Genomic DNA, 23867 nt, shown 5'->3' with positions numbered 1-23867 from the left:
AGCCTCAAAGAAATACCACAGAAAAAATTCCAAGAAACATGAGTTCAAATGAAATAATTACTAATTCATCAGAAAAGCAAATTAATTCCATGTAATGGAGTAAAACAAAACAACAAATTCTGCAAATTGCTCCAACAAAGACACCAGAACATTTTGAAAATTTGAATAAATGGAAGGTGACATTAAACATTTAGTGAAGAAATAAGGTGCTGTCAAATTGCATAAAAAATTAGAAAAAAGAAAAAAATTAGAATGTCTAATAATGAGAAACAATTATTGAAATTATAAAGTCAATAGATGAATTAATAGCATACCAGGGCGTTGGAAGGATCTACATAGCTAAATTGAATTGATTGAAGACACTAATAAACAATGAAGTGGACAAGTCACTAAGAAAATTATATGCATATATACCAAAGTGACTCACAAAGAACTAAACTATTTGAATGGTTCCATTTTTTTTTAAGTTTATTTATTTATTTTGAGAGAGAGAGGGAGCACGAGCAGGGGAGAGGCAGAGAGAGATGAGAGGAAAAAAAATCCCAAGCAGGCTTCCCACTGTCAGCACAGAGCCTAATGCAGGACTTGATCTCACGAACAGTGAGATCATGCATGACCTGAGCCAAAATCAAGGGTTGGACGCTCAACTGAGCCACCTAAGTGCCTCTGAATGGTTCCATAACTGGTAAAGTAATTAAATAGAGAATAGCAGGCCTAAAGTAATCTACAGACAACTTTATCAGACATTCATATACTTTAGACATTTACTTAGTAAGCATTGACAATTTGTGTTACCAACAGTATAATGGTTCAGGGAATGTATTGCTTTAAATTGGGAATCAACCAATCAAATTAATCTCTACAAAAAATTTTTTTGGGTTCCTGGGTGGCTCAGTCGGTTAAACTCTGACTTCTGCTCAGTTCATGATCTCACGGTTCATGAATTCAGGCCCCCAAATGAGGTTCTGTGCTGACAGCTCAGAGCCTGGAGCCTGCTTCAAATTCTGTATCTCCCTCTCTCTCTGCCTCCCCCTTCTTGCATTCTGTTTCTCTCTCTCTCAAAAATAAATAAACATTAAAATACATATATATATATATATATATATGCCCAACCTAGGAGATTAGTGAAATTTTGCTTTCTATCTTGTCTTTTTCTGGATCCAAAATGAACTATAAAGTGTGTTCATCTCTTATTTCATTTTCATCTTTCACTTCCAGTGAAGAAACCCACAAAACCTTCTGCTTGAGATTTCATCACATTTGTTTGTCAAGCACTGTATGCAATTTTATAAAAGGTCAATAAATTTAACTAAATTCTTATGAGTAATGCTTAACTACTTGTGATTAACACATTTAAATTGAAGTATACTAAATTCTACAGATCTATATTGACTATTACTTAAAAAGTTATTTTTATATATAAACACATAAATTTGATATTTCCTTTTATATGTATCTTTGTATGTATTAGATTTTGTCTTTAAGAATCTGTGAAAGATTACTTGTTAGAAATTATTAGAAGATACAGTACCAAAAAAATTACATCCTACAAGAGTGCAATGAGACAAATATAAATATATTTAAATGAATTTGTTAATCTTTCTATTCAGAATATAAAACAGCTTGCTTGAGGATGATACTAAACCCCAAAATATTGCAAATGAATTTTACATACTTCCAAATAACATGCACAATCCATTAGCATAAGGGTCTTTGGTAAGTCGACTGTTCACCGATTTCTGACTCTTCCAATATTACAAGGAATGGTCAAGCTGATCACAGTTTTTTTTAAAGATACCTATTCAGTAACATGCATCCTATGTAATAATGTCTGGAGACAAAATGCCCATGTGTCTAATATCAAAACCATTATCAACTCTTTCTGGTTGCACAGTGATGCTATGATGCTAATCACATGTCTATCTGCCTAAAATCAATAGAAGCTACACGTTCCTTTACAAAGCATTTATACCCCAAGTTAGTACTCACAGCTGGAAAAAATCAGTGGACAGGAATGTTCATCCATGGGAAAGTTGTGCAGCTGTAGCTGGCACTCTGCATTTATGGTGAGCCTGTGGGAGAGCCAAGAATCACTCTTGAAGTCAGCCAGAAGCAACCCAGAAAAGTCCCAGGTTAAGACTAGGGAGCTGCCATTTTATCACAAGTGGGGAGTGGGAGCAGTGCATTTAATTCTTGGCAGTGGTGCCATCCATTCAGGGATACCATTTAGTGGCTTTTGTGTTATTTTGTTTTATTTTTAACTATTGGTAACAGAGAGAATTTCAGTTACTAAAATTCGAAACTGCACCTAGAAACACAAACTAAGTCAGAGAGGAGAGAAATAAAAACAACTGTTATTTTATATATTTTTGCCTTCAATCTGTTTGACTGAATTAAACACTTCTTCCATTTTGAGACTGACATATTTGTCTAAATAGGTATAATGACAAATTAATCCACTTGCAGAAGCAATTTCAGATTTGGACAACTCTCTCATTTGACCAAACAGGTGGTAGCACTGCATCCTTCCAGAGAAGACAGCCCTGAGATCAGAGTTTCTATAAAGAATCCCTGGAAGGGCCATGTCCCTATTCTGGTTTGCTGAGGCTCACCTTCATTTCAGATTCTTAATCACATTTCTTTAAGATTGATGAGGAAGTACCTGTAACACCTCATGGCCACAACTTACCTGCAATTAGGAGCTCATACACTGAATGTGGGGGTGAGAAAGGAGAAGGTGATCAGTTAGACTTGGACTATGCTAATGGAAAGTACCTGTAACACCTCATGGCCACAACTTACCTGCAATTAGGAGCTCATACACTGAATGTGGGGGTGAGAAAGGAGAAGTACCCAGCAGCTGGTGGTGGACTTCACTGAGCCAAGAAGACACATGGGTGAGAAGAATTAGAGAATTCACATTATCGTGAGGCATGCTGAGTTTGAAATGCTTTTTTTTAGACCTTCAGGAGGAGACACTACATGGACAGGTAGTTTCAAGCATCTGGAGTCCATAAAGGAAGTTCTGGGTTGGAAGTAGGCATGCAGGAAACCTCAGCATAGATATGGGAAGGAATGAGCTAAGCCAACAGGAGAGAGGAAAATGATTGAAGTGATGAGGAAGTCCTGAGACAGAAGAAGCAGTGTTAGGAGGGACAGCATAAGAGCAGGAGCAGGAGACACAGGGAGGAGTCATGGTGCTGCAAGGCAGTGATAGAAAGTCTGTTAGAAAAGCATGACCATGCCCAGTGTCACCTGAAAGGTGACAGGCAGTGGGGACAACAGTTTCTGGAAGTTGCTGTCCTGATCCTAATACTAGATGAACAGAAAGGTTAGCCCAGGTTTATGGCATTTCTGTGGTATGTTACAGCTAGATGATCAGTTAGACTTGGACTATGCTAATGGAAAGACTCCTGAGAGACAGAGACTCTGATAACACTAGTTGCCAGTGGTGAATTTTGACAGGTAAGTCAGTTCACTTCTCTGAAGTGCAGTTTTTCTTACATTTACAGGTTTGTGAGGACTGCCTACCCCTTAGGAAGACTCATTACACTAGCTGCCAGTTCCATTAGGGATGCACTGGGGAATGACCTCTGTGCTCTTTTTTCCCTCTGGTCCTGAATTTGGTTATGATTACATTTGTTAATTAGCACTCTAAGACATCTTTATTTTCCTAGCTGAGTTGACCCATTGGGTTAAATACATTAAACATAATTTCCACAGCCTATTTTCAACAGAAATGGATTCTGATGAAGGAATGACTTTATATTCATTGCAGCTAATTTGTAGGTCTTTATTTTCACATATAGTATCATTAGGATGAACTTTTTTAGAATGAGATAACATGTCAAACATGAGAATTGATAGAACTCACCAATATGAAAAGAGGGTCCCATGTGTATAATAATCTAAATTAGAGACTCCAGTATCAGCCCATCGGTGATCCAAAATCCACCAACATCTGAGAGAAGGGCCAACATGGCAGAGAAGTAGGGGGATCCATACTTCCTATGTCTCCCAAAGAAGGGTTGAAGCCAAAGGACTTTAAAGTCCAAGAGTCTGGGAGAAAAAGAGACTGAGTCTACCAGGGAGAAACAGGACAATGTGAGAGAACACAGGGCTACTTCAAGGAACATATCAAAGCACAGATGGTGCTTTGGTGGCAGATCCAAACATCACTACAAGTAGGGAAATAAAATAACCAAAGTCACAACAACAGAGAGAAAGTAACACTCTCCAAAAAACACCTCCTGAAGTGCCAGGCAAGGACAGTGTATAACCAACCATTAATATAACAGTGCTTGCAGGTGTAGAGCACATAACAAGCTTTTAAACTCATAAAGGGCAAAAAACTAGCCAACATGATGAAACAGAAGAATTCTCCTCAAAAGAAATTACAGGAAGAAGTGACAGCTAAAGAATTGATCAAAACAGATTTAAGCAGCATAACTGAACAAGAATTTAGAATAATAGTCATAAAATTAATCACTGCGCTTGAAAAAAGAATAGAAGACATCAGAGAATCTATTGCTACAGAGACCGAGGGACTCAAAAATAGTCATGATAAATTAAAAATGCTATCAATAAGGTGCAAAATAAAATGGAGGTAGCCACAACACGGATTGAAGAGGCAGAGGGGAGAATAGGTGAATTAGAAGATAAAATTATGGAAAAAGAGGAAGCTGAGAAAAACAGAGATTAAAAGAAAATCCAGGATCACAAGGGGAGAATTAGAGAACTAAGTGACTCAATATCCATATCATAGGAATTCCAGAAGGAGAGAAAGGGGCTGAAGGTGTACTTGAACAAATCATAGTTGAGAGCTTATCCAATCTGGGGACAGAAACAGGCATTGAAATCCAAAAGGCACAGATAACTCCCTTCAAATGTAACTTGAATTGATCTTCTGCACAACATATCATAGTGAAACTGGAAAAATACAAGGATTAAGAGAGAATTCTGAAAGCAGCTAGGGATAAACAGGCCTTAACATACAAAGGTAGACACATAGGGGTAGTAGCAGACCTATCTACTGAAACTTTGCAGGCCAGAAAGGAATTGCAGGAAATCTTCAATGTTTCGAATGGGAAAAATATGCAGTGAAGAATCCTTTATCCAGCAGGCTTGTCATTCAGAATAGAAGGAGAGATAAAAGTTTTCCCAAACAAAGAAAAACTGAAGGAATTCATCACCACTAACCCAGCCCTACAAGAGATCTTAAGGGGGACTCTGAGTGAAATGCTGCAAGGGCCACAAAGTACCAGAGATATCACTACAAGCATAAAAACCTACAAATAACACAGTGACTCTAAACCCATATCTTTCAATAATAACACTGAATGTAAATGGACTAAATGCTCCAACCAAAAGACATAGGGTATCAGAATGGATAAAAAAACAACACTCATCTATTTACTGTCTACAAGAGACTCATTTTAGACCTGAGGACACCTTCAGATTGAAAGTGAGTGGATGGAAAACTATCTATCATGCTACTGGAATTCAAAAGAAACCTGGAGTAGCCATACTTACATCAGACAAACTAGAAGAAGGGCATTATATAATAATTACAGGGTCTATACAACAGGAAGAGCTAACAATTATAAATGTTTATGCACAGAATTTGGAAGCCCCCAGATATATAAAACAATTAATCGCAAACATAAGCAATCTTTTTGGTAAGAATGTGGTAATTGCAGAGGACTTTAAACTCCACTTACAACAATGGACAGATCATCTAGACAGAGAATCAATAAAGAAACAAGGGCCCTGAAGGATACATTGGACCAGGTAGACTTGACATATATATTTAGACGTTATATCCCAAAGCAGTAGAATATACTTTCTTCTTGAGTGTACATGGAATAGTCTCCAATTTAGATCACATACTGGGTCACAAAACAGCCCTTAATAAGTATAACAGAATTGAGATCATACCATGCACACTTTCAGACCACAATGCTTTGAAACTTGAAATCAACCACAGGAAAAAGTCTGGAAAACCTCCAAAAACATGGAGATTAAAAAACATGTTACCTAAGAATGAATGGGTCAACCAGGCAATTAGAGAAAAAATTAAAAAAAATATATATATATATATGGAAACAAATGAAAATGAAAATACGACAATCCAAATGCTTTGGGATGCTGCGAAGGCAGTCCTGAGAGGAAAATACATTGCAATCCAGGCCTGTCTCAAGAAACAAGAAAAATCTCAAAAACAAAATGTAACAGCATACCTAAAGGAAATAGAAGCAGAACAGCAGACATCTCAAACCCAGCAGAAGAGAAATATAAAGATCAGAGCAGAAATAAACAATATAGAATCTAAAAAAATATGTAGAGCACATCAATGAAACCAAGAGTTGGTTTTTTGAAAAAATAAACAAAATTGATAACCCTCTAGCCAGGCTTCTCAATAAGAAAAGGGAGAGGACCCAAATATATAAAATCACGAAGGAAAATTTATTACAACCAATTCCTTAGAAATACAATTATCAGGGAATACTATGAAAAATTATATGCCAGCAAACTGGACAACCTGGAGGAAATGGACAAATTCCTAAACTCCCACACACTACCAAAACTCAAACAGGAAAAAATAGAAAATTTGAACAGACCCATAACTAGTGAATAAATTGAATCAGTTATCAAAAATCTCCCAACAAATAGCAGTCCAGGAGCAGATGGCTTCCCTGGGGAATTCTACCAGACATTTAAAAAAAATTTTTTTAACGTTTATTTATTTTTGAGACAGAGAGAGACAGAGCATGATCGGGGGAGGGTCAGAGAGAGAGGGAGACACAGAATTGGAAGCAGGCTCCAGGCTCTGAGCTGTCAGCACAGAGCCCGACGCGGGGCTCGAACTCACAGACCGTGAGATCATGACCTGAGCCGAAGTCGGACGCTTAACCGACCGAGCCACCCAGGCGCCCCTCTACCAGACATTTAAAGCAGAGTTAATACCTATCCTTCTCAAGTTCCAAAAATTAGAAAGGGAAGGAAAACTTCCAGACTCATTCTATGAAGCCAGCATTACTTTGATTCGCAAACCAGACAGAGACCGAGTGAAAAAAGAGAACTACAGGTCAATATCCCTGATGAATATGGATGCAAAAATTCTCAACAAGACATTAGCAAATCAAATTCAACAGCATATAAAAAGAATTATTCACCATGTTCAAGTGGGATTCATTCCTGGGCTGCAGGGCTGGTTCAATACTTGCAAATCAATTAATGTGATGCATCACATTAATAAAATAAAAGATAAGAACTATATGATCCTGTCAATCAATGCAAAAAAAGCATTTGGCAAAATTCAGCATCGTTTCTTAACAAAAACCTTCAAGAAAGTCGGGATAGAATGAATATACTTCAACATCATAAAAGCCATTTATGAAAAGTCCATAGCTATTACCATCCTCAATGGGGAAAAACTGAGAGCTTTCCCCCTGAGATCAGGAACACGACAGGGATGTCCATTCTCACCACTGTTGTTTAACATAGAGTTGGAAGTCCTAGCCTCAACGATCAGACATCAAATTGAAATAAAATGCATCAAAATTGGTAAAGATGAAGCCAAGCTTTCACTTTTTGCAAATGACATGATACTGTACATGGAAGACCCGAAAGACTCCACCAAAAGTTGGCTAGAACTGATACATGAATTCAGCAAAGTCACAGTGTACAAAATCCATGTACAGAAATTGGTTGCATTTTTATAAACCAATAATGAAGCAACAGAAAGACAAATAAAGAAACTGATCCCATTCACAATTGCACCAAGAAACATAAAATACCTAGGAATAAACTTAACCAAAGATATAAAAGATCTCTATGCTGACAACTATAGAAAGTTTATGAAGGAAATTGAAGAAGGCACAAAGAAATGGAAAAACATTCCATGCTCATGGATTGGAAGAATAAATACTGTTAAAATGTCAGTACTATCCAAAGTAATCTACACATTCAAGGCAATCCCAATCAAAACTGCACCAGCATTCTTCTCAAAGCCAGAACAAACAATTCTAAAATTTGTATGGAACCACAAAAGAGTTTGAATAGCCAAAGTGATATTGAAGAAGAAAACCAAGGTGGGAGGTATCACAATCCCATACTCTAGCCTCTACTACAAGGCTGTAATCATCAAGAAAGTATGGTATTGGCAAAAATAAGTAAATAAATAAATAAATAAAATACAAAACAAAACAAAAAAAACCAGACACATAGACCAATGGAATAGAATAGAGACTCCAGAATTGGACCCATAAATGTATGGCTAACTAATCTTTGATAAAGGAGGAAAGAGTATCCAATGGAAAAAAGTCTCTTTAACAAATGGTGCTGGAAGAACTGGGCAACAACATGCAGAAGAATGAAACTAAACCAGTTTCTTACACCCTACACAAAAATAAACTCAAAATAGATGAAAGACTTAAACGTGAGACATGAAACCATAAAAGCCCTAGAGGAGAAAACAGGCAACAACCTCTTTTACCTCAGCTGTAGTAATTTCTTCCTCAACATGTCTCCAAATGCAAGGGAAATAAAAGCAAAAATGAACTATTGGACCTCATCAAGGTAAGGAATTTCTGCACTCCAAAGGAAATAATCAACAAAACTAAAAGGCAAATGACATAATGGGAGAAGATATTTGCAAATGACCTGTCAAATAGAGGGTTAGCATCCAAAATCTATAAAGAACTTACCAAACTCAATATTTGAAAAACAAATAATCCAGTGAAGAAATGGGCAGAAGACAGGAATAGACACTTTTCCAAAGAAGACATTAAGATGGCCAACAGACACATGAAAAGATGCTCAATGTCACTCCTCATCAGGGAAATACAAATCTAAGCCACACTGAGATACCACCTCATGCTGGTCAGAGTGGCTAAAATGAACAAACCAAGAAACTATAGATGCTGGAGAGGATGTGGAGAAATGGAAACCCTCTTGCACTGTTGGTGGGAATGCAAACTGGTGCAGCAGCTCTGGAAAACAGTGTATAGGTTCCTCGAAAAATTAAAAATAGATCTATCCTATGACCCAGCAATAACACTGCCGGGAATTTACCCAAGGGATACAGGAGTGCTGATGCATAGGGGCACTTGTACCCCAATGTTTATAACAGCACTTTCAACAATAGCCAAATTATGGAAAGAGCCTCTATGTCCATCAACTGATGAATGGATAAAGAAGATGTGATTTATATATACAATGGGATACTACTTGGCAAAGAGAAAGAATGAAATCTAGCCATTTGCAACAACATGGATGGAACTGGAGGGTATTATGCTAAGTGAAATAAGCAAGTCAGAGAAAGACAGATACCATATGTTTTCACTCATATGTGGATCTTGAGAAACTTAACAAAAGAACATGGGGGAAGATAAGGGAAATAAAAGTTACAGAGAGGGAGGGAGGCAAATCATAAGAGACTCTTGGATACTGAAAACAAACTGAGGATTGATGAGGGGTGGGGGAAAGGGGAAAGTGGGTGATGGGCATTGAACACTTGTTGGGATGAGCACTGGGTGTTGTATGGAAACCACTTTGATAATAAATTTTATCATAAAATTTTTTTTTTAAAAATCCACCAACATCTCACCTTAAAGTGTAAAGGATTTTCCCATCATTCCAAATTCTGAGGAGCTGATTGGGGGTGGTGATCCAGTGAGCCTCTGCAGTTTTAGAATTGCGGAAGATTGTATCTGGAATCCATATTAATCCCACCATGTTGCTGTTCAGAGTGAGTATTTTCATTGTACTGTTGAATCGAAGGCGACTGTCTGTCCAGGTCTGAGCAAAAAATATATCAATTTGGTATTCCTGAAACAGAGAAAAATGAGAGGCAACATCGTTCTATTAGTAAATTTTCTGTATGCTTCATTTCCTTTGTCAAGGGTTTGGTTTTCCTTCATGTATACACCCTTATCCCCCATGTACCTTTCTTTCAGTGCTTGGTATAGTGCCTGGATCAACATAGCACACATTTTCACAAATGATAACCAGTATTATTAGTCAATAATGTGATAACATATGTAAAAAAGATTCTATAAATCTTAAATTATAATAAACACATAAACTGTGATAAGGGGCCAAGAGGTAGTAGACTATAAATCAGAGCATAGATGCAGATCCCCCTGCATTCTCAAGTCCAAGCTTTGACAGGTAACACAACCTATTTAAGCCTCATTATAATCTGTAAAATGGGTGGAATGCCTACTTCCTAAATGAGGTATAAAAATAAAGGAAAAACCTTAGTGTCTGGCATTGATCCATAAGTATTAGCTTATATAATAATTATTATCTTCACTTAAAGGCCTTCTGAAACAACACAACTCAAATCAGAAAGAAAAGTAAGAAACAAGTAACAACAAAGAACTATAAAGGTGATAGAACTCAAGCCAAACTCTGATTCAAGAGAATGCTGGTGAGGCTCAGGTGACCTCTGTAATTGGAAACCATTTGATATTCTCCGTACAGAATAAGACTTTGCTGTGACCATCAGGTGTGGGATGGTACTAATTTTACCATGAGACCTAAAGAAATGTCCAGAGACGAGACTACCTCAGAGGCATTTCCCCTAATCACAGTTTAAAGTATTATTAGCAATCAAGCCCATAGTAAGGAGGATCTAGATGCAGACTATTGGAGATTTTTATATCTTTTAGTTTCCTTTACATATTAGATATTATAAATGAATTGCTCTTACAGAGTGTGGGTTCAGTAATCCTCAACAAATCCCACATTTATTCCTTACACCGAGTTTCCAGTTAAAGAATCTTTCTGAGATAGGTAGTTGAACTGACCAATCCTAGTTTTTATTAATTAATATGTTCATTTATCATATGTTTGCTGCACTGAGTATGCCAAGCCCTGCAAACCACTGAAGACCCAGCCCTGTGCCAAGAAAACTCCTTGTCCTCATGGAGATTGTATTCTAGTCAGGAAATTAAACATACAGTTAAGGTGAAAAAACCCAGCATACTTGATGGTCAAATATATCAATCATAAAAAATGAGGTCAGTGTATTAGTTAATATTTCAGCTAGAAAATACAAAATTTATCCAAGGGTTCAATATGGAAAGAATTATGTACAGAGAATCTGCATCTTGCTTAAGTGTTTGATGAGCTGAGAGAGAAAACTCCAGGGAAGGAGCAGCTGAAGGCAGGTTGCTGTGGAAGCGTCCAGAGCTGAGTGAAATCTCAGCATCCAGAGGGTCCCATTCAAGTCCTTCCCTCTTTTCATGTGTCTGCTTAAACAAGCCTCTGGAGAATAATGGCCTCTGCCTCTTCATCACCGTCCAGAATTTTGCACATGTTTCTCATTGACAGACTCTAAACCCAGAACTGCACAGAGACTGAGAGAGACAGAGAGAGAGAGAGACAGAGACAGAGAGAGACTAAGAGGAAGTTTGTGTGTGTGTGTGTGTGTGTGTCTACACACATGCATGTGTGTTATTTCCTGTCATATACTATTTTTAAAATGGGTTTCAACCAGGGCTGCCATAAGTAAAATAAGTCAGACCAAACCAGATAAATACCATATGATCTCACTTCTATGTGGAAACTAAAACAAAACAAAACAAAACAAACAACTGAAGTCATGGATGCAGAGAACAGATTGGTGAATTCCAGGTGTGGGGAGTTGGAGGTGGGGGAAGAGATGAAAGGAATCAAAAGGTACAAATTTCCCATCATAGGATGAATAAGTTCTGGGGGTGTAATGTACAGCATGGTGACTATAGTTAACAATAATGTACTGCATAATAGAAGTCACTAAGTGTAGATCTTAAAAGTTCTCATCATAGAAAAAAATATTTCTAATTATGTGGATGATGGATGTTAACTAGACTTATTATGGTAATCATTTTGTAGCATTTCCATATGTCAAAACATTTGTATACCTGAAACTAATATTACATTAAATGTCAATTATATCTCAATAAAAAATAAAAGAAAGAAAATCAGTTTATTAACAAAGAAGAATGCTGAAACAAAACTATAACAGGCTTAGGACTGGAGATAAAGTGGCTCATGTCATGCATGGGTGAAATGCTTGGCAAAGTTGACACCTGTAATAAGGCAGAGCACATCTAATGAATGCGTAGCTCTTTGGGCAGAGGTTGGAAAAGGAACATTAATAAGAATGTGTTGGCTGCTATTGACTGTTTTTGGTAAGTTAACATAAGAAAGAAATTATCTCAGAAGATAATTGGCCAGTCTGAAAGCAGTTATGAAAGAGAAAAGAAAGATAAAGCAAACACAATTTCTTGCAGGGTTAGAAGAAGCAAATACTTCTCATTCCCATCAGTAAATCAGAATATCAAGAAATGCTTTGAGAATAAAAGTTCATTGAAACTCAGCTTTGCAAAATAATCAGATTCACTGATAAAAATCCCTAAATGGATTAAGTTGTCACCCTGTAAGATCTTTAATCATACAAACATGGCTTCAGGATATGAGACTCTTCCATTGAAGGCTGATATGGCCAAGGTAACTATACTTAATTTAAGAGAAAGAGTAAGAGTCCATTTGAAAGCAAAAGGATGGGAGAGGCAGTAGTATGCAAAAGTAAAGGCACATGGTGAATCCTAGAATAGTGTTCACAAAAGGTCTGTGAATGTGGCTATGCACATGTGAAACTCTCCTAGTAGGTAAGAAGCTGACTCGGTTTTAAGAGAGTTCTACTGCCAAAGGACCATCAAGTCAGGAAGAGACGTCTGTGACTCTTTGAAACTGAGATGTATTTTTGCATTACTATCTATAATGGGCTGATTATGGCTTGGAAAACTGATCAGAGCTTATTTTCCAATGTTCATTTTTTTTCTCATGGCTAAAGTAGCTAGTGGAAAAAGAATAAACTCTCAGACAATTGAGTCAAGAGCCAGGGAGAAGAGTCCTTTGGAACCCTACGTTAGGAGAAGAATTAAAGCTTAATCAAAGAAGATGCCTTCCTTCCAGGGAGCAGAGCCCACTCAGGATCTGCCAATTAGAGTCTCAAAATTGCTGTGAAACCAGTGGGTTGATTGTGATGATCCTGGCTCTTCTCCATTGTTGTAGACATACCAGGTATGCTGGAGTAGGTCAAATAGCTTTTCTCTTTAGTTTAGAAGTTGATAGACCAAGAAAAACCATGTACAGAATTGATGTGGATGTCAGCACAAATACACATAACCTTGACGTTGAAACTGGGCCTGGGTGGACCTTTTTGGTTACCTCATTTGAAGAAGGGTGGGATGTATCTTCCCTGACGTGGGAGAGATAGACAATATTTGGCAGCTAGATACAGATCATCGTGGTCACTGGTGCTCTTCACCAAGTACTGCAGCAGCCCTCCTTATGGGCACAGAGTAGAATTGCACTTCCCCCTCCCCCTGTTGGGGCTGTGTCTGCCACCTTATTTATGATAAAGTGTAATGTGAGCAGAGTGAAGTGTGTCATTTCTGAGATGATGTTTGAAGAGCACACCTCCTTTTCAGTGTGTGAGAGACTGTGGAGCACAGCTTCTGCTGATTCATGCTGGACACATATCATGGGTGCAAAATTCCCCAGAGCAGTTTGTAAGAGGAGCAATCCACAGCCTATACCAACTGGTACCTTGGAAAATGTGGAATGGGGAGTGGAATGAGGGAGAAAGTACTGCTTTCCTTATTGAGAAGTTGACTTAGAACCAAAACCTCAGAGAGGTGCAGGAGTGAGCCGCACAATAGATGGAACAAAAGACCTGGAGCAAGTTCAAAAGCATACCTGATGAGACAGTAACAATTCTGCCAGACAGAATAGACTGGATGAGGTGAGTAGGCACCTCAACTACTTGATGGCAGGATTTTAGCCTAACAATGATGATTGCTGACTATGTAACAGGCTATATTTGCACAGGGAACACACTCAGTACTTTAAATAAAATTCAGCATATGACAATGAAAGTGTGACTCATACAGATATTCATCCATGTTACTTCCTTCTTTTCTTTAATACTGGTTTATCAGATAAGAGAATGAGTAGAAAAGGATGAAAAATGTTCTTCCAAGCAGGGCCAAGGCCTACCTATGTGATCAATGATAACAAATAATTGGAGAAAGTGTTTGCAAATGACATATCTGACAAAGGGTTAGGGCAATATCTAAAATCTATAAAGACCTTATCAAACTCAACATCCAAAAAACAAACAGTCAGAAGACATGAATAGACAGACACTTTTCCAAAGAAGACATACAGATGACCAACAGACACGTGAAAAGATGCTCAACATCACTCCTCATCAGAGAAATTCAAATCAAAACCATGATGAGATATCACCTCACGCCTGTCAGAATGGCTAAAATTAACATCACAAGAAACAACAGGTGTCAGTGAGAATGTGGAGAAAGAGAACCCTCCTGCACTCTTGGTGGGACCACAAACTGGTGCAGCCACTCTGGAAAACAATATGGAGGTTCCTCAAAATGTTAAAAATAGAACTATCCTACAACCCAGCAATCGCACTAATAGTTATTTACCAAAATGATAAAAAATACAGATTTGAAGGGGTACATATATCCCAATGTTTATAACAGAATTAATAACAATAGCCAAACTATGGAAAGAGCCCAAATATTCATTAACTGATGAATGGATAAAGAAGATGTGGTATACTGAGGTGCCTGTCTAGCTCAGTCCTAATGGACTCTTGTCCAGCTCTTGATTTTGGCTCAGCTGATGATCTCACAGTTCATGGGATCAAGCCCCATGTAGGGCTCTGTACTGACAGCACGGAGCCTACTTAGGATTCTCTGTCTCCCCCTCTCTCTCTGCCTCTCCTCCACTAGTGCTCTTTCTCTCTCTCTCAAAATAAATAAACTAAAAAAAAGATGTGGTATATGTATACAACTGAATATTACTTGACAATCAAAAAGAATGAAAATCTTGCCATTTACAATGCCATGGATGGAGCTAGAATGCATTATGCTAAGTGAAATAAGTCAATCAGAGAAAGATAAAGATCAGATAAGTTCACTCATTTTTGGAATTTAAGAAACAAACAAAGAAACAAAAAACAGATGGACGCAGGGGAAGGCGGGAAAGAGAAGAAAGTGAAACAAACCACAAGAGACTCAATGATAGAGAACAAACTTAAGGTTGGTGGGAGAGATGTGGAAGGGAGGTGGGATAGATGTGTGATAGGTATTAAGGAGGGCACTTGTGATGAGCACTGGGTGTTGTATGTAAGTGATGAATCGTTGAATTTTACTTCTGAAACCAATATTGCATTGTATATTAACTAAAATTTAAATTAAAAAAAGAATACTCTCTATAAAAGTCCCAACTATATTTTACAAAAAACCTAAAATCATACAGATTTTTTAAAATCTATATTATATCAAGGATATTAAAACTCAGAAAACTTGAGGAATTTTACCAAGGTTACTCAATATGTCAAAATTTGTTTGAATTTTGGGCTCCAAAATTCTAAGTGCTTGTTTTTATTGTGTAAAAATGGCAAAACAAAGAGTGTCCTACAAAGGTTCTTCCTCTCGTCTATCACCTTTACTTTCTATTCCCACTAATGCACAGGTTATACACCTTCACAATAAAACATTTAAAAAATGCTGACTTGAAATCAGTAAATCATACAGCAAGATATGAGGTGCAAATATTTCTTTACCTTCCAGTCTCTGATTATTGATACAGAGACTATAATAACCCTTCCTCCCAGTAGTTAAACTGAGGTTTAAGAGATTAAGTAATTTTCATCAAGTCCCACAACTGCTAAGCACTAATTGCTCTGAACTACACAGTTAAAATCTGTTTCCCTAGAGGTGGCTGAAATCTGGTTAGATGAAGAAACCACCAGGATATGTAAAAGGAAGAAGCCCAGTGCAGAAGTTCCCTCCGTATTTACCCTGTTTACAAACCACATGAGATTGTTTACCTTCCTCAGCTTCAGTTTCCTCATCTACACAATGGGGTGGTTGGTGTAGATTAAACGTAGGGCCCTTCCAATTGCAACATTTTATATTTCCATATTCATGCCTACATTAGCCTTCTACTGTTGAAAGTAATTTTCCATTTCACTCATTTCTGTCTTAACTTTTGCAAAAAAGATGAGATAGAATGGCTTCTACACAAGTTCTACGCCCTGCCACTAAAAGGAAATTTTGTATGTTTGAATTCTACATGAAGTACAGTTATCCCCCTCATCCTTGGGGAATATGTTCCAAGAACCCCACTGAATGCCTGACACCACAGATAGTACTGGACCATATAATACACTCTTTTTTTCCCTATATGTACATACATATGATAAAGTTTAATTTACAAATTAGGCATAGTAAGAGGTTAATTATAACTGATACAAAACAGAACAATTATAACAAATATATTGCAAAAAAAGTTATGCAAATGTGCTTTCTCTCTCTCTCTCTCTCTCTCTCTCTCTCTCTCTGTATCTTATTGTACTGTAGTCATCCTTCTTGTGATGATGTGAGATGATAAAATGCTTACGTGATGAGATGAGGTGAGATGAATGACATAGGCATTGTGATATAATGTTAGGCGACTACTGTCCTAACAATAGATCAGAAGGAGGGGCATCAGTTTCAGAACTGAGGTTGACTGAGGGCTAGTGAAACCACAGAAAGCAAAACCAGAGATAAAGAGGGAACCATTGTTTTCAGAAACCATCTGTGAGGCTTCAGCTTACAGAGTGAGTCATGGATTCCTGTCTCCACTTCCAATATTACTTTCTTGTAAGGGAAAGGAACACACCATGATGCTCTGGGGTTGGAGGCAGAGGGATTTGGGAGGATACTTCCTTTATTCTAAAGCCTTGCCACAAACTCCAACTCAAGAGGGTATAATGTGGATAGTGTGTGTAGTGCATGGGATGAATGTTTTATTGTGTCTACATTTTACTAAATGTTGAAAAAACACTTCCCACCCACAGAGAAATATTTTTATGTTTTTCATAAACTTATTTACAATGTCACTAATCAATTTTCCTTTCTGAAGAAGAAAAAAAATCATTCTTACAAATAAACATTTTATATAATTCATAAATAGCTGTGAAATTAATGTGTTTAAAATAGTAGTAAATGTAACATGTGATAAATGTGCAGAATCCCCCAATTTAAATCATCATGCTTGTGGAGACCTTATGTTCATAATTTGTTTTAATAATTGGAGAACTTAAAGATTCCTAAATAGGCCATGAATTGTTGCAGCATGTGGAGCATTTTGACAAAACGGAAGAAAATTTATGCTTCTTAATGATATCAATCTGTGACTTCTAAAAATTAGAAAATTACTTCCCAACACTCCTTTACTTTCCTTTGTTATAGAAGAGGGTGAAATTGATTGATTAATAAACAACAGGGACTCGGATACTGGGTTTGCAAGAGACATACATCCCAGGGACAGAGGCTATCTTCCTTAGATCCCCAGCACATCAGCACATCACCTGGTACTGATGGGTAAATATATTAGTAAAGGAAGTCATGGGAAGTTTTCTTTATAAAATTGTAATACAGATGCATGCCAATTAAAAGCTGCTCAAATATCTCAATTATGGGCAAAATGTTAGTTGAAAGTGTCAGAAATAAAACACAAAGTTATCCAAAGCTGTTCATAACATTTGTGCTTAAACACAGTTTCTTCCACTTTCAGGTTTTCCATTTGAAAATGCACCTACCCTTTCTATCCAAACTCTCATTGTCTCAATATTCTCTATAAAAGTTCACATTTTTATCCTAATTTACAATCAAGTGGAAAATCTGTTATATTGAATCTTTATGTGCACATCAGCAAAAATTTTAAGAGGTAGGTGGTTCTGGATGAAAGTGTGTACTGTACTATGGTAAGTTATTTGCAAAAACAGCCATAAGAATTCCTTTTACTTTGTTCATGGTCTTGGCCATGTGGCTTAATAGAAAATGTAACAGCAGAAGAAACTTGGAAAGTCTTGAGTGCTGGGGTAGCCTATCTTGCTGCTCTTGGGAACCCTGAAACCACCACCAAATGAATGAGATAGGCCAATCTGCCGGAAATGAGAAATGCCCATATGTTTCCATGGTATCAGCTCAAGTCAAGCCAACACCCAGAGAGGTGAGTAAAGCCATCCTTGACTAGCCATCCAAGATCAGACGACTTGCCAATCCAATCCAAGAATAATGCAAAATAATAAAAAACTAGATTTTAGGATAGTTTGTTACACAGAAAGCTAACTGATAGGCTCAATCATCAGTTGTTGCAATTTTAGCATTATGATTTTCAATTCCACTCCCTTTCCTGGAAAGTTTAGCCCTTCATGGTATGTGACCTTCACATAGTCAAACCTACTAAACCTATAGCAAAGCTGGGCCCAATTTAAGTAGTATCTTTATTATCCTTTAACTATTATCTCTCTATCATCATAGCGTGTGTTGTTTGCGGTGTGGAATAACATTATAATTTATAACCAGTACAATTCTCAGATATAATTTTGGAGTTGTTATACAGGTGTTTAAGAGTTCATTTGTATTTAAGGTATTTTTTTGGAATTTCTGTATGAACTGCAAATACCTCATTATTATTTTCATTTGAGAATGGAATATAGTGTTCCACTATCTAAAAATCATTATTTGGAGGGAAGATGGCGGCGTAGGAGGACTCTGGGCTCACCGCGCATCCTGCTGATCACTTAGATTCCACCTACACCTGCCTAAAGAACCCAGAAAACCGCCAGAGGATTAGCAGAACGGAGTCTCCAGAGCCAAGCGCAGACGAGAGGACCACGGAAGAGGGTAGGAAGGGCAGCTAGGCGGTGCACGCTCCACGGACTGGCGGGAGGGAGCTGGGGCGGAGGGGCGGCTTGCCGGCCAAGCAGAGCCCCCAAGTCTGGCTGGCAAAAGCGGAGGGGCCTGAGGGACTGTGTTCCGACAGCAAGCGCGACTTAGCGTCTGGGAGGTCCTAAGTTAACAGCTCTGCTCAGAAAGCGGGAAGGCTGGAGGACAAAGGGAGGGAGAGCTGCTGAGCCCCCTGACGGCAGAGCTCAGCTTGGCGGGGAACAAAGGCACTCGCCAGCGCCATCTCCCCCGCCCATCCCCCAGCCAAAATCCCAAAGAGAACATGTTCCTGCCAGGGAACTTGCTCGCTCCGCGCAAACACCCAACTCTGTGCTTCTGCAGAGCCAAACCTCCGGCAGCGGATCTGACTCCCTCCCGCTGCCACAGGGCCCCTCCGGAAGTGGATCACCTAAGGAGAAGCGAGCTAAGCCAGCCCCTCCTGCCCCCGTGCACCTTGCCTACCCAACCCAGCTAATACACCAGATCCCCAGCACCACAAGCCTGGCAGTGTGCAAGTAGCCCAGACGGGCCATGCCACCCCACAGTGAATACCACCCCTAGGAGAGGGGAAGAGAAGGCACACACCAGTCTGACTGTGGCCCCAGAGGTGGGCTGGGGGCAGACATCAGGTCGGACTGCGGCCCCGCCCACCAACTCCAGTTATACATCACAGCACAGGGGAAGTGCCCTGCAGGTCCTCACCACTCCAGGGACTATCCAAAATGACCAAACGGAAGAATTCCCCTCAGAAGAACCTCCAGGAAATAACAACAGCTAATGAACTGATCAAAAAGGATTTAAATACTATAACAGAAAGTGAATTTAGAATAATAGTCATAAAATTAATCGCTGGGCTTGAAAACAGTATAGAGGACAGCAGAGAATCTCTTGCCACAGAGATCAAGGGACTAAGGAACAGTCACGAGGAGCTGAAAAACGCTTTAAACGAAATGCAAAACAAAATGGAAACCATGACGGCTCGGATTGAAGAGGCAGAGGAGAGAATAGGTGAACTAGAAGATAAAGTTATGGAGAAAGAGGAAGCTGAGAGAAAGAGAGATAAAAAAAATCCAGGAGTATGAGGGGAAAATTAGAGAACTAAGTGATACACTAAAAAGAAATAATCGACGCATAATTGGTATCCCAGGGGAGGAAGAGAGAGGGAAAGGTGCTGAAGGGGTACTTGAAGAAATTATAGCTGAGAACTTCCCTGAACTGGGGAAGGAAAAAGGCATTGAAATCCAAGAGGCACAGAGAACTCCCTTCAGACGTAACTTGAATCGATCTTCTGCACGACATATCATAGTGAAACTGGCAAAATACAAGGATAAAGAGAAAATTCTGAAAGCAGCAAGGGATAAACGTGCCCTCAAATATAAAGGGAGACATATAAGACTCTCTTTTGAGTGTCTGATCTCTCTTTTGAAAGTTGCCTGGCCAGAAAGGACTGGCACGATATCTTCAGTGTGCTAAACAGAAAAAATATGCAGCCGAGAATCCTTTATCCAGCAAGTCTGTCATTTAGAATAGAAGGAGAGATAAAGGTCTTCCCAAACAAACAAAAACTGAAGGAATTTGTCACCACTAAACCAGCCCTACAAGAGATCCTAAGGGGGATCCTGTGAGACAAAGTACCAGAGACATCACTACAAGCATAAAACATACAGACATCACAATGACTCTAAACCCATATTTTTCTATAATAACACTGAATGTAAATGGATTAAATGCGCCAACCAAAAGACATAGGGTATCAGAATGGATAAAAAAACAAGACCCATCTATTTGCTGTCTACAAGAGGCTCATTTTAGATCTGAGGACACCTTAGATTGAGAGGGAGGGGATGGAGAACTATTTATCATGCTACTGGAAGCCAAAAGAAAGCTGGAGTAGCCATACTTATATCAGACAAACTAGACTTTCAATTAAAGGCTGTAACAAGAGATGAAGAAGGGCATTATATAATAATTACAGGGTCTATCCATCAGGAAGAGCTAACAATTATAAATGTCTATGCGCCAAATACCGGAGCCCCCAGATATATAAAACAATTACTCATAAACATAAGCAACCTTATTGATAAGAATGTGGTCATTGCAGGGGACTTTAACACCCCACTTACAGAAATGGATAGATCATCTAGACACACAGTCAATAAAGAAACAAGGGCCCTGAATGCTACATTGGATCAGATGGACTTGACAGATATATTTAGAACTCTGCATCCCAAAGCAACAGAATATACTTTCTTCTCGAGTGCACATGGAACATTCTCCAAGATAGATCACATACTGGGTCACAAAACAGCCCTTCATAAGTTTACAAGAATTGAAATTATACCATGCATACTTTCAGACCACAATGCTATGTGCTATGAAGCTTGAAGTCAACCACAGGAAAAAGTCTGGAAAACCTCTAAAAGCATGGAGGTTAAAGAACACCCTACTAACGAATGAGTGGGTCAACCAGGCAATTAGAGAAGAAATTAAAAAATATATGGAAACAAACGAAAATGAAAATACAACAATGCAAACGCTTTGGGACGCAGCAATGGCAATCCTGAGACGAAAATACATTGCAATCCAGGCCTATCTCAAGAAACAAGAAAAATCCCAAATACAAAATCTAACAGCACACCTAAAGGAAATAGAAGCAGAACAGCAAAGGCAGCCTAAACCCAGCAGAAGAAGAGAAATAATAAAGATCAGAGCAGAAATAAACAATATAGAATCTAAAAAAACTGTAGGGCAGATCAACGAAACCAAGAGTTGGTTTTTTGAAAAAATAAACAAAATTGACAAACCTCTAGCCAGGCTTCTCACAAAGAAAAGGGAGATGACCCAAATAGATAAAATCATGAATGAAAATGGAATTATTACAACCAATCCCTCAGAGATACAAACAATTATCAGGGAATACTATGAAAAATTATATGCCAACAAATTGGACAACCTGGAAGAAATGGACAAATTCCTAAACACCCACACTCTTCCAAAACTCAATCAGGAGGAAATAGAAAGCTTGAACAGACCCATAACCAGCGAAGAAATTGAATCGGTTATCAAAAATCTCCCAACAAATAAGAGTCCAGGACCAGATGGCTTCCCAGGGGAGTTCTACCAGACGTTTAAAGCAGAGATAATACCTATCTTTCTCAAGCTATTCCAAGAAATAGAAAGGGAAGGAAAACTTCCAGACTCATTCTATGAAGCCAGTATTACTTTGATTCCTAAACCAGACAGAGACCCAGTAAAAAAAGAGAACTACAGGCCAATATCCCTGATGAATATGGATGCAAAAATTCTCAATAAGATACTAGCAAATCGAATTCAACAGCATATAAAAAGAATTATTCACCATGATCAAGTGGGATTCATTCCTGGGATGCAGGGCTGGTTCAACATTCACAAATCGATCAACGTGCTACATCACATTAACAAAAAAAAAAGAGAAGAACCATATGATCCTATCAATCGATGCAGAAAAGGCCTTTGACAAAATCCAGCACCCTTTCTTAATAAAAACCCTTGAGAAAGTCGGGATAGAAGGAACATACTTAAACATCATAAAAGCCATTTATGAAAAGCCCACAGCTAACATCATCCTCAACGGGGAAAAACTGACAGCTTTTTCCCTGAGATCATGAACACAACAGGGATGCCCACTCTCACCGCTGTTGTTTAACATAGTGCTGGAAGTTCTAGCATCAGCAATCAGACAACAAAAGGAAATCAAAGGCATCAAAATTGGCAAAGATGAAGTCAAGCTTTCACTTTTTGCAGATGACATGATATTATACATGGAAAATCCGATAGACTCCACCAAAAGTCTGCTAGAACTGATACATGAATTCAGCAAAGTGGTAGGATACAAAATCAATGTACAGATCAGTTGCATTCTTATACACTAACAATGAAGCAACAGAAAGACAAATAAAGAAACTGATCCCATTCACAATTGCACCAAGAAGCATAAAATACCTAGGAATAAATCTAACCAAAGATGTAAAAGATCTGTATGCTGAAAACTATAGAAAGCTTATGCAGGTAATTGAAGAAGATATAAAGAAATGGAAAGACATTCCCTGCTCATGGATTGGAAGAATAAATATTGTCAAAATGTCAATACTACCCAAAGCTATCTACACATTCAATGCAATCCCAATCAAAATTGCACCAGCATTCTTCTCGAAACTAGAACAAGCAATCCTAAAATTCATATGGAACCACAAAAGGCCCCGGATAGCCAAAGTAATTTTGAAGAAGACCAAAGCAGGAGGCATCACAATCCCAGACTTTAGCCTCTACTACAAAGCTGTCATCATCAAGACAGCATGGTATTGGCACAAAAACAGACACATAGACCAATGGAATAGAATAGAAACCCCAGAACTAGACCCACAAACGTATGGCCAACTCATCTTTGACAAAGCAGGAAAGAACATCCAATGGAAAAAAGACAGTCTCTTTAACAAATGGTGCTGGGAGAACTGGACAGCAACATGCAGAAGGTTGAAACTAGACCACTTTCTCACACCATTCACAAAAATAAACTCAAAATGGATAAAGGACCTGAATGTGAGACAGGAAACCATCAAAACCTTAGAGGAGAAAGCAGGAAAAGACCTCTCTGACCTCAGCCGTAGCAATCTCTTACTCGGCACATCCCCAAAGGCAAGGGAATTAAAAGCAAAAACGAATTACCTACACCTTATGAAGATAAAAAGCTTCTGCACAGCAAAGGAAACAACCAACAAAACTAAAAGGCAACCAACGGAATGGGAAAAGATATTTGCAAATGCCATATCGGACAAAGGGCTAGTATCCAAAATCTATAAAGAGCTCACCAAACTCCACACCAGAAAAACAAATAACCCAGTGAAGAAATGGGCAGAAAACATGAATAGACACTTCTCTAAAGAAGACATCCGGATGGCCAACAGGCACATGAAAAGATGTTCCACGTCGCTCCTTATCAGGGAAATACAAATCAAAACCACACTCAGATATCACCTCACGCCAGTCAGAGTGGCCAAAATGAAGAAATCAGGAGACTAT

General features: G+C 38.4%; 1 protein-coding gene across 2 annotated transcripts in view; it reads right to left on the bottom strand.

The window, feature by feature from the left end:
* GABRG3 (gamma-aminobutyric acid type A receptor subunit gamma3) overlaps positions 1-23867 on the bottom strand; it is a 734373-nt gene that overhangs the window by 306240 nt on the left and 404266 nt on the right. For both annotated transcript variants that reach the window (XM_042988303.1, XM_042988304.1), the window contains exons 4-5: positions 9611-9831; positions 1990-2072 (exon numbers count right to left, since the gene is read on the bottom strand). In XM_042988303.1, coding sequence (XP_042844237.1) covers positions 1990-2072; positions 9611-9831 — 304 coding nt within the window. The remainder of the gene's footprint in view (positions 1-1989; positions 2073-9610; positions 9832-23867) is intronic.

The sequence above is a fragment of the Panthera tigris genome, chromosome B3 (genome assembly GCF_018350195.1).
Source record: "Panthera tigris isolate Pti1 chromosome B3, P.tigris_Pti1_mat1.1, whole genome shotgun sequence".
Lineage (NCBI taxonomy): Eukaryota > Metazoa > Chordata > Mammalia > Carnivora > Felidae > Panthera > Panthera tigris.
The sequence above is the reverse complement of the archived record's forward strand: the minus strand, read 5'-3'. Positions and strand labels throughout refer to the sequence as shown.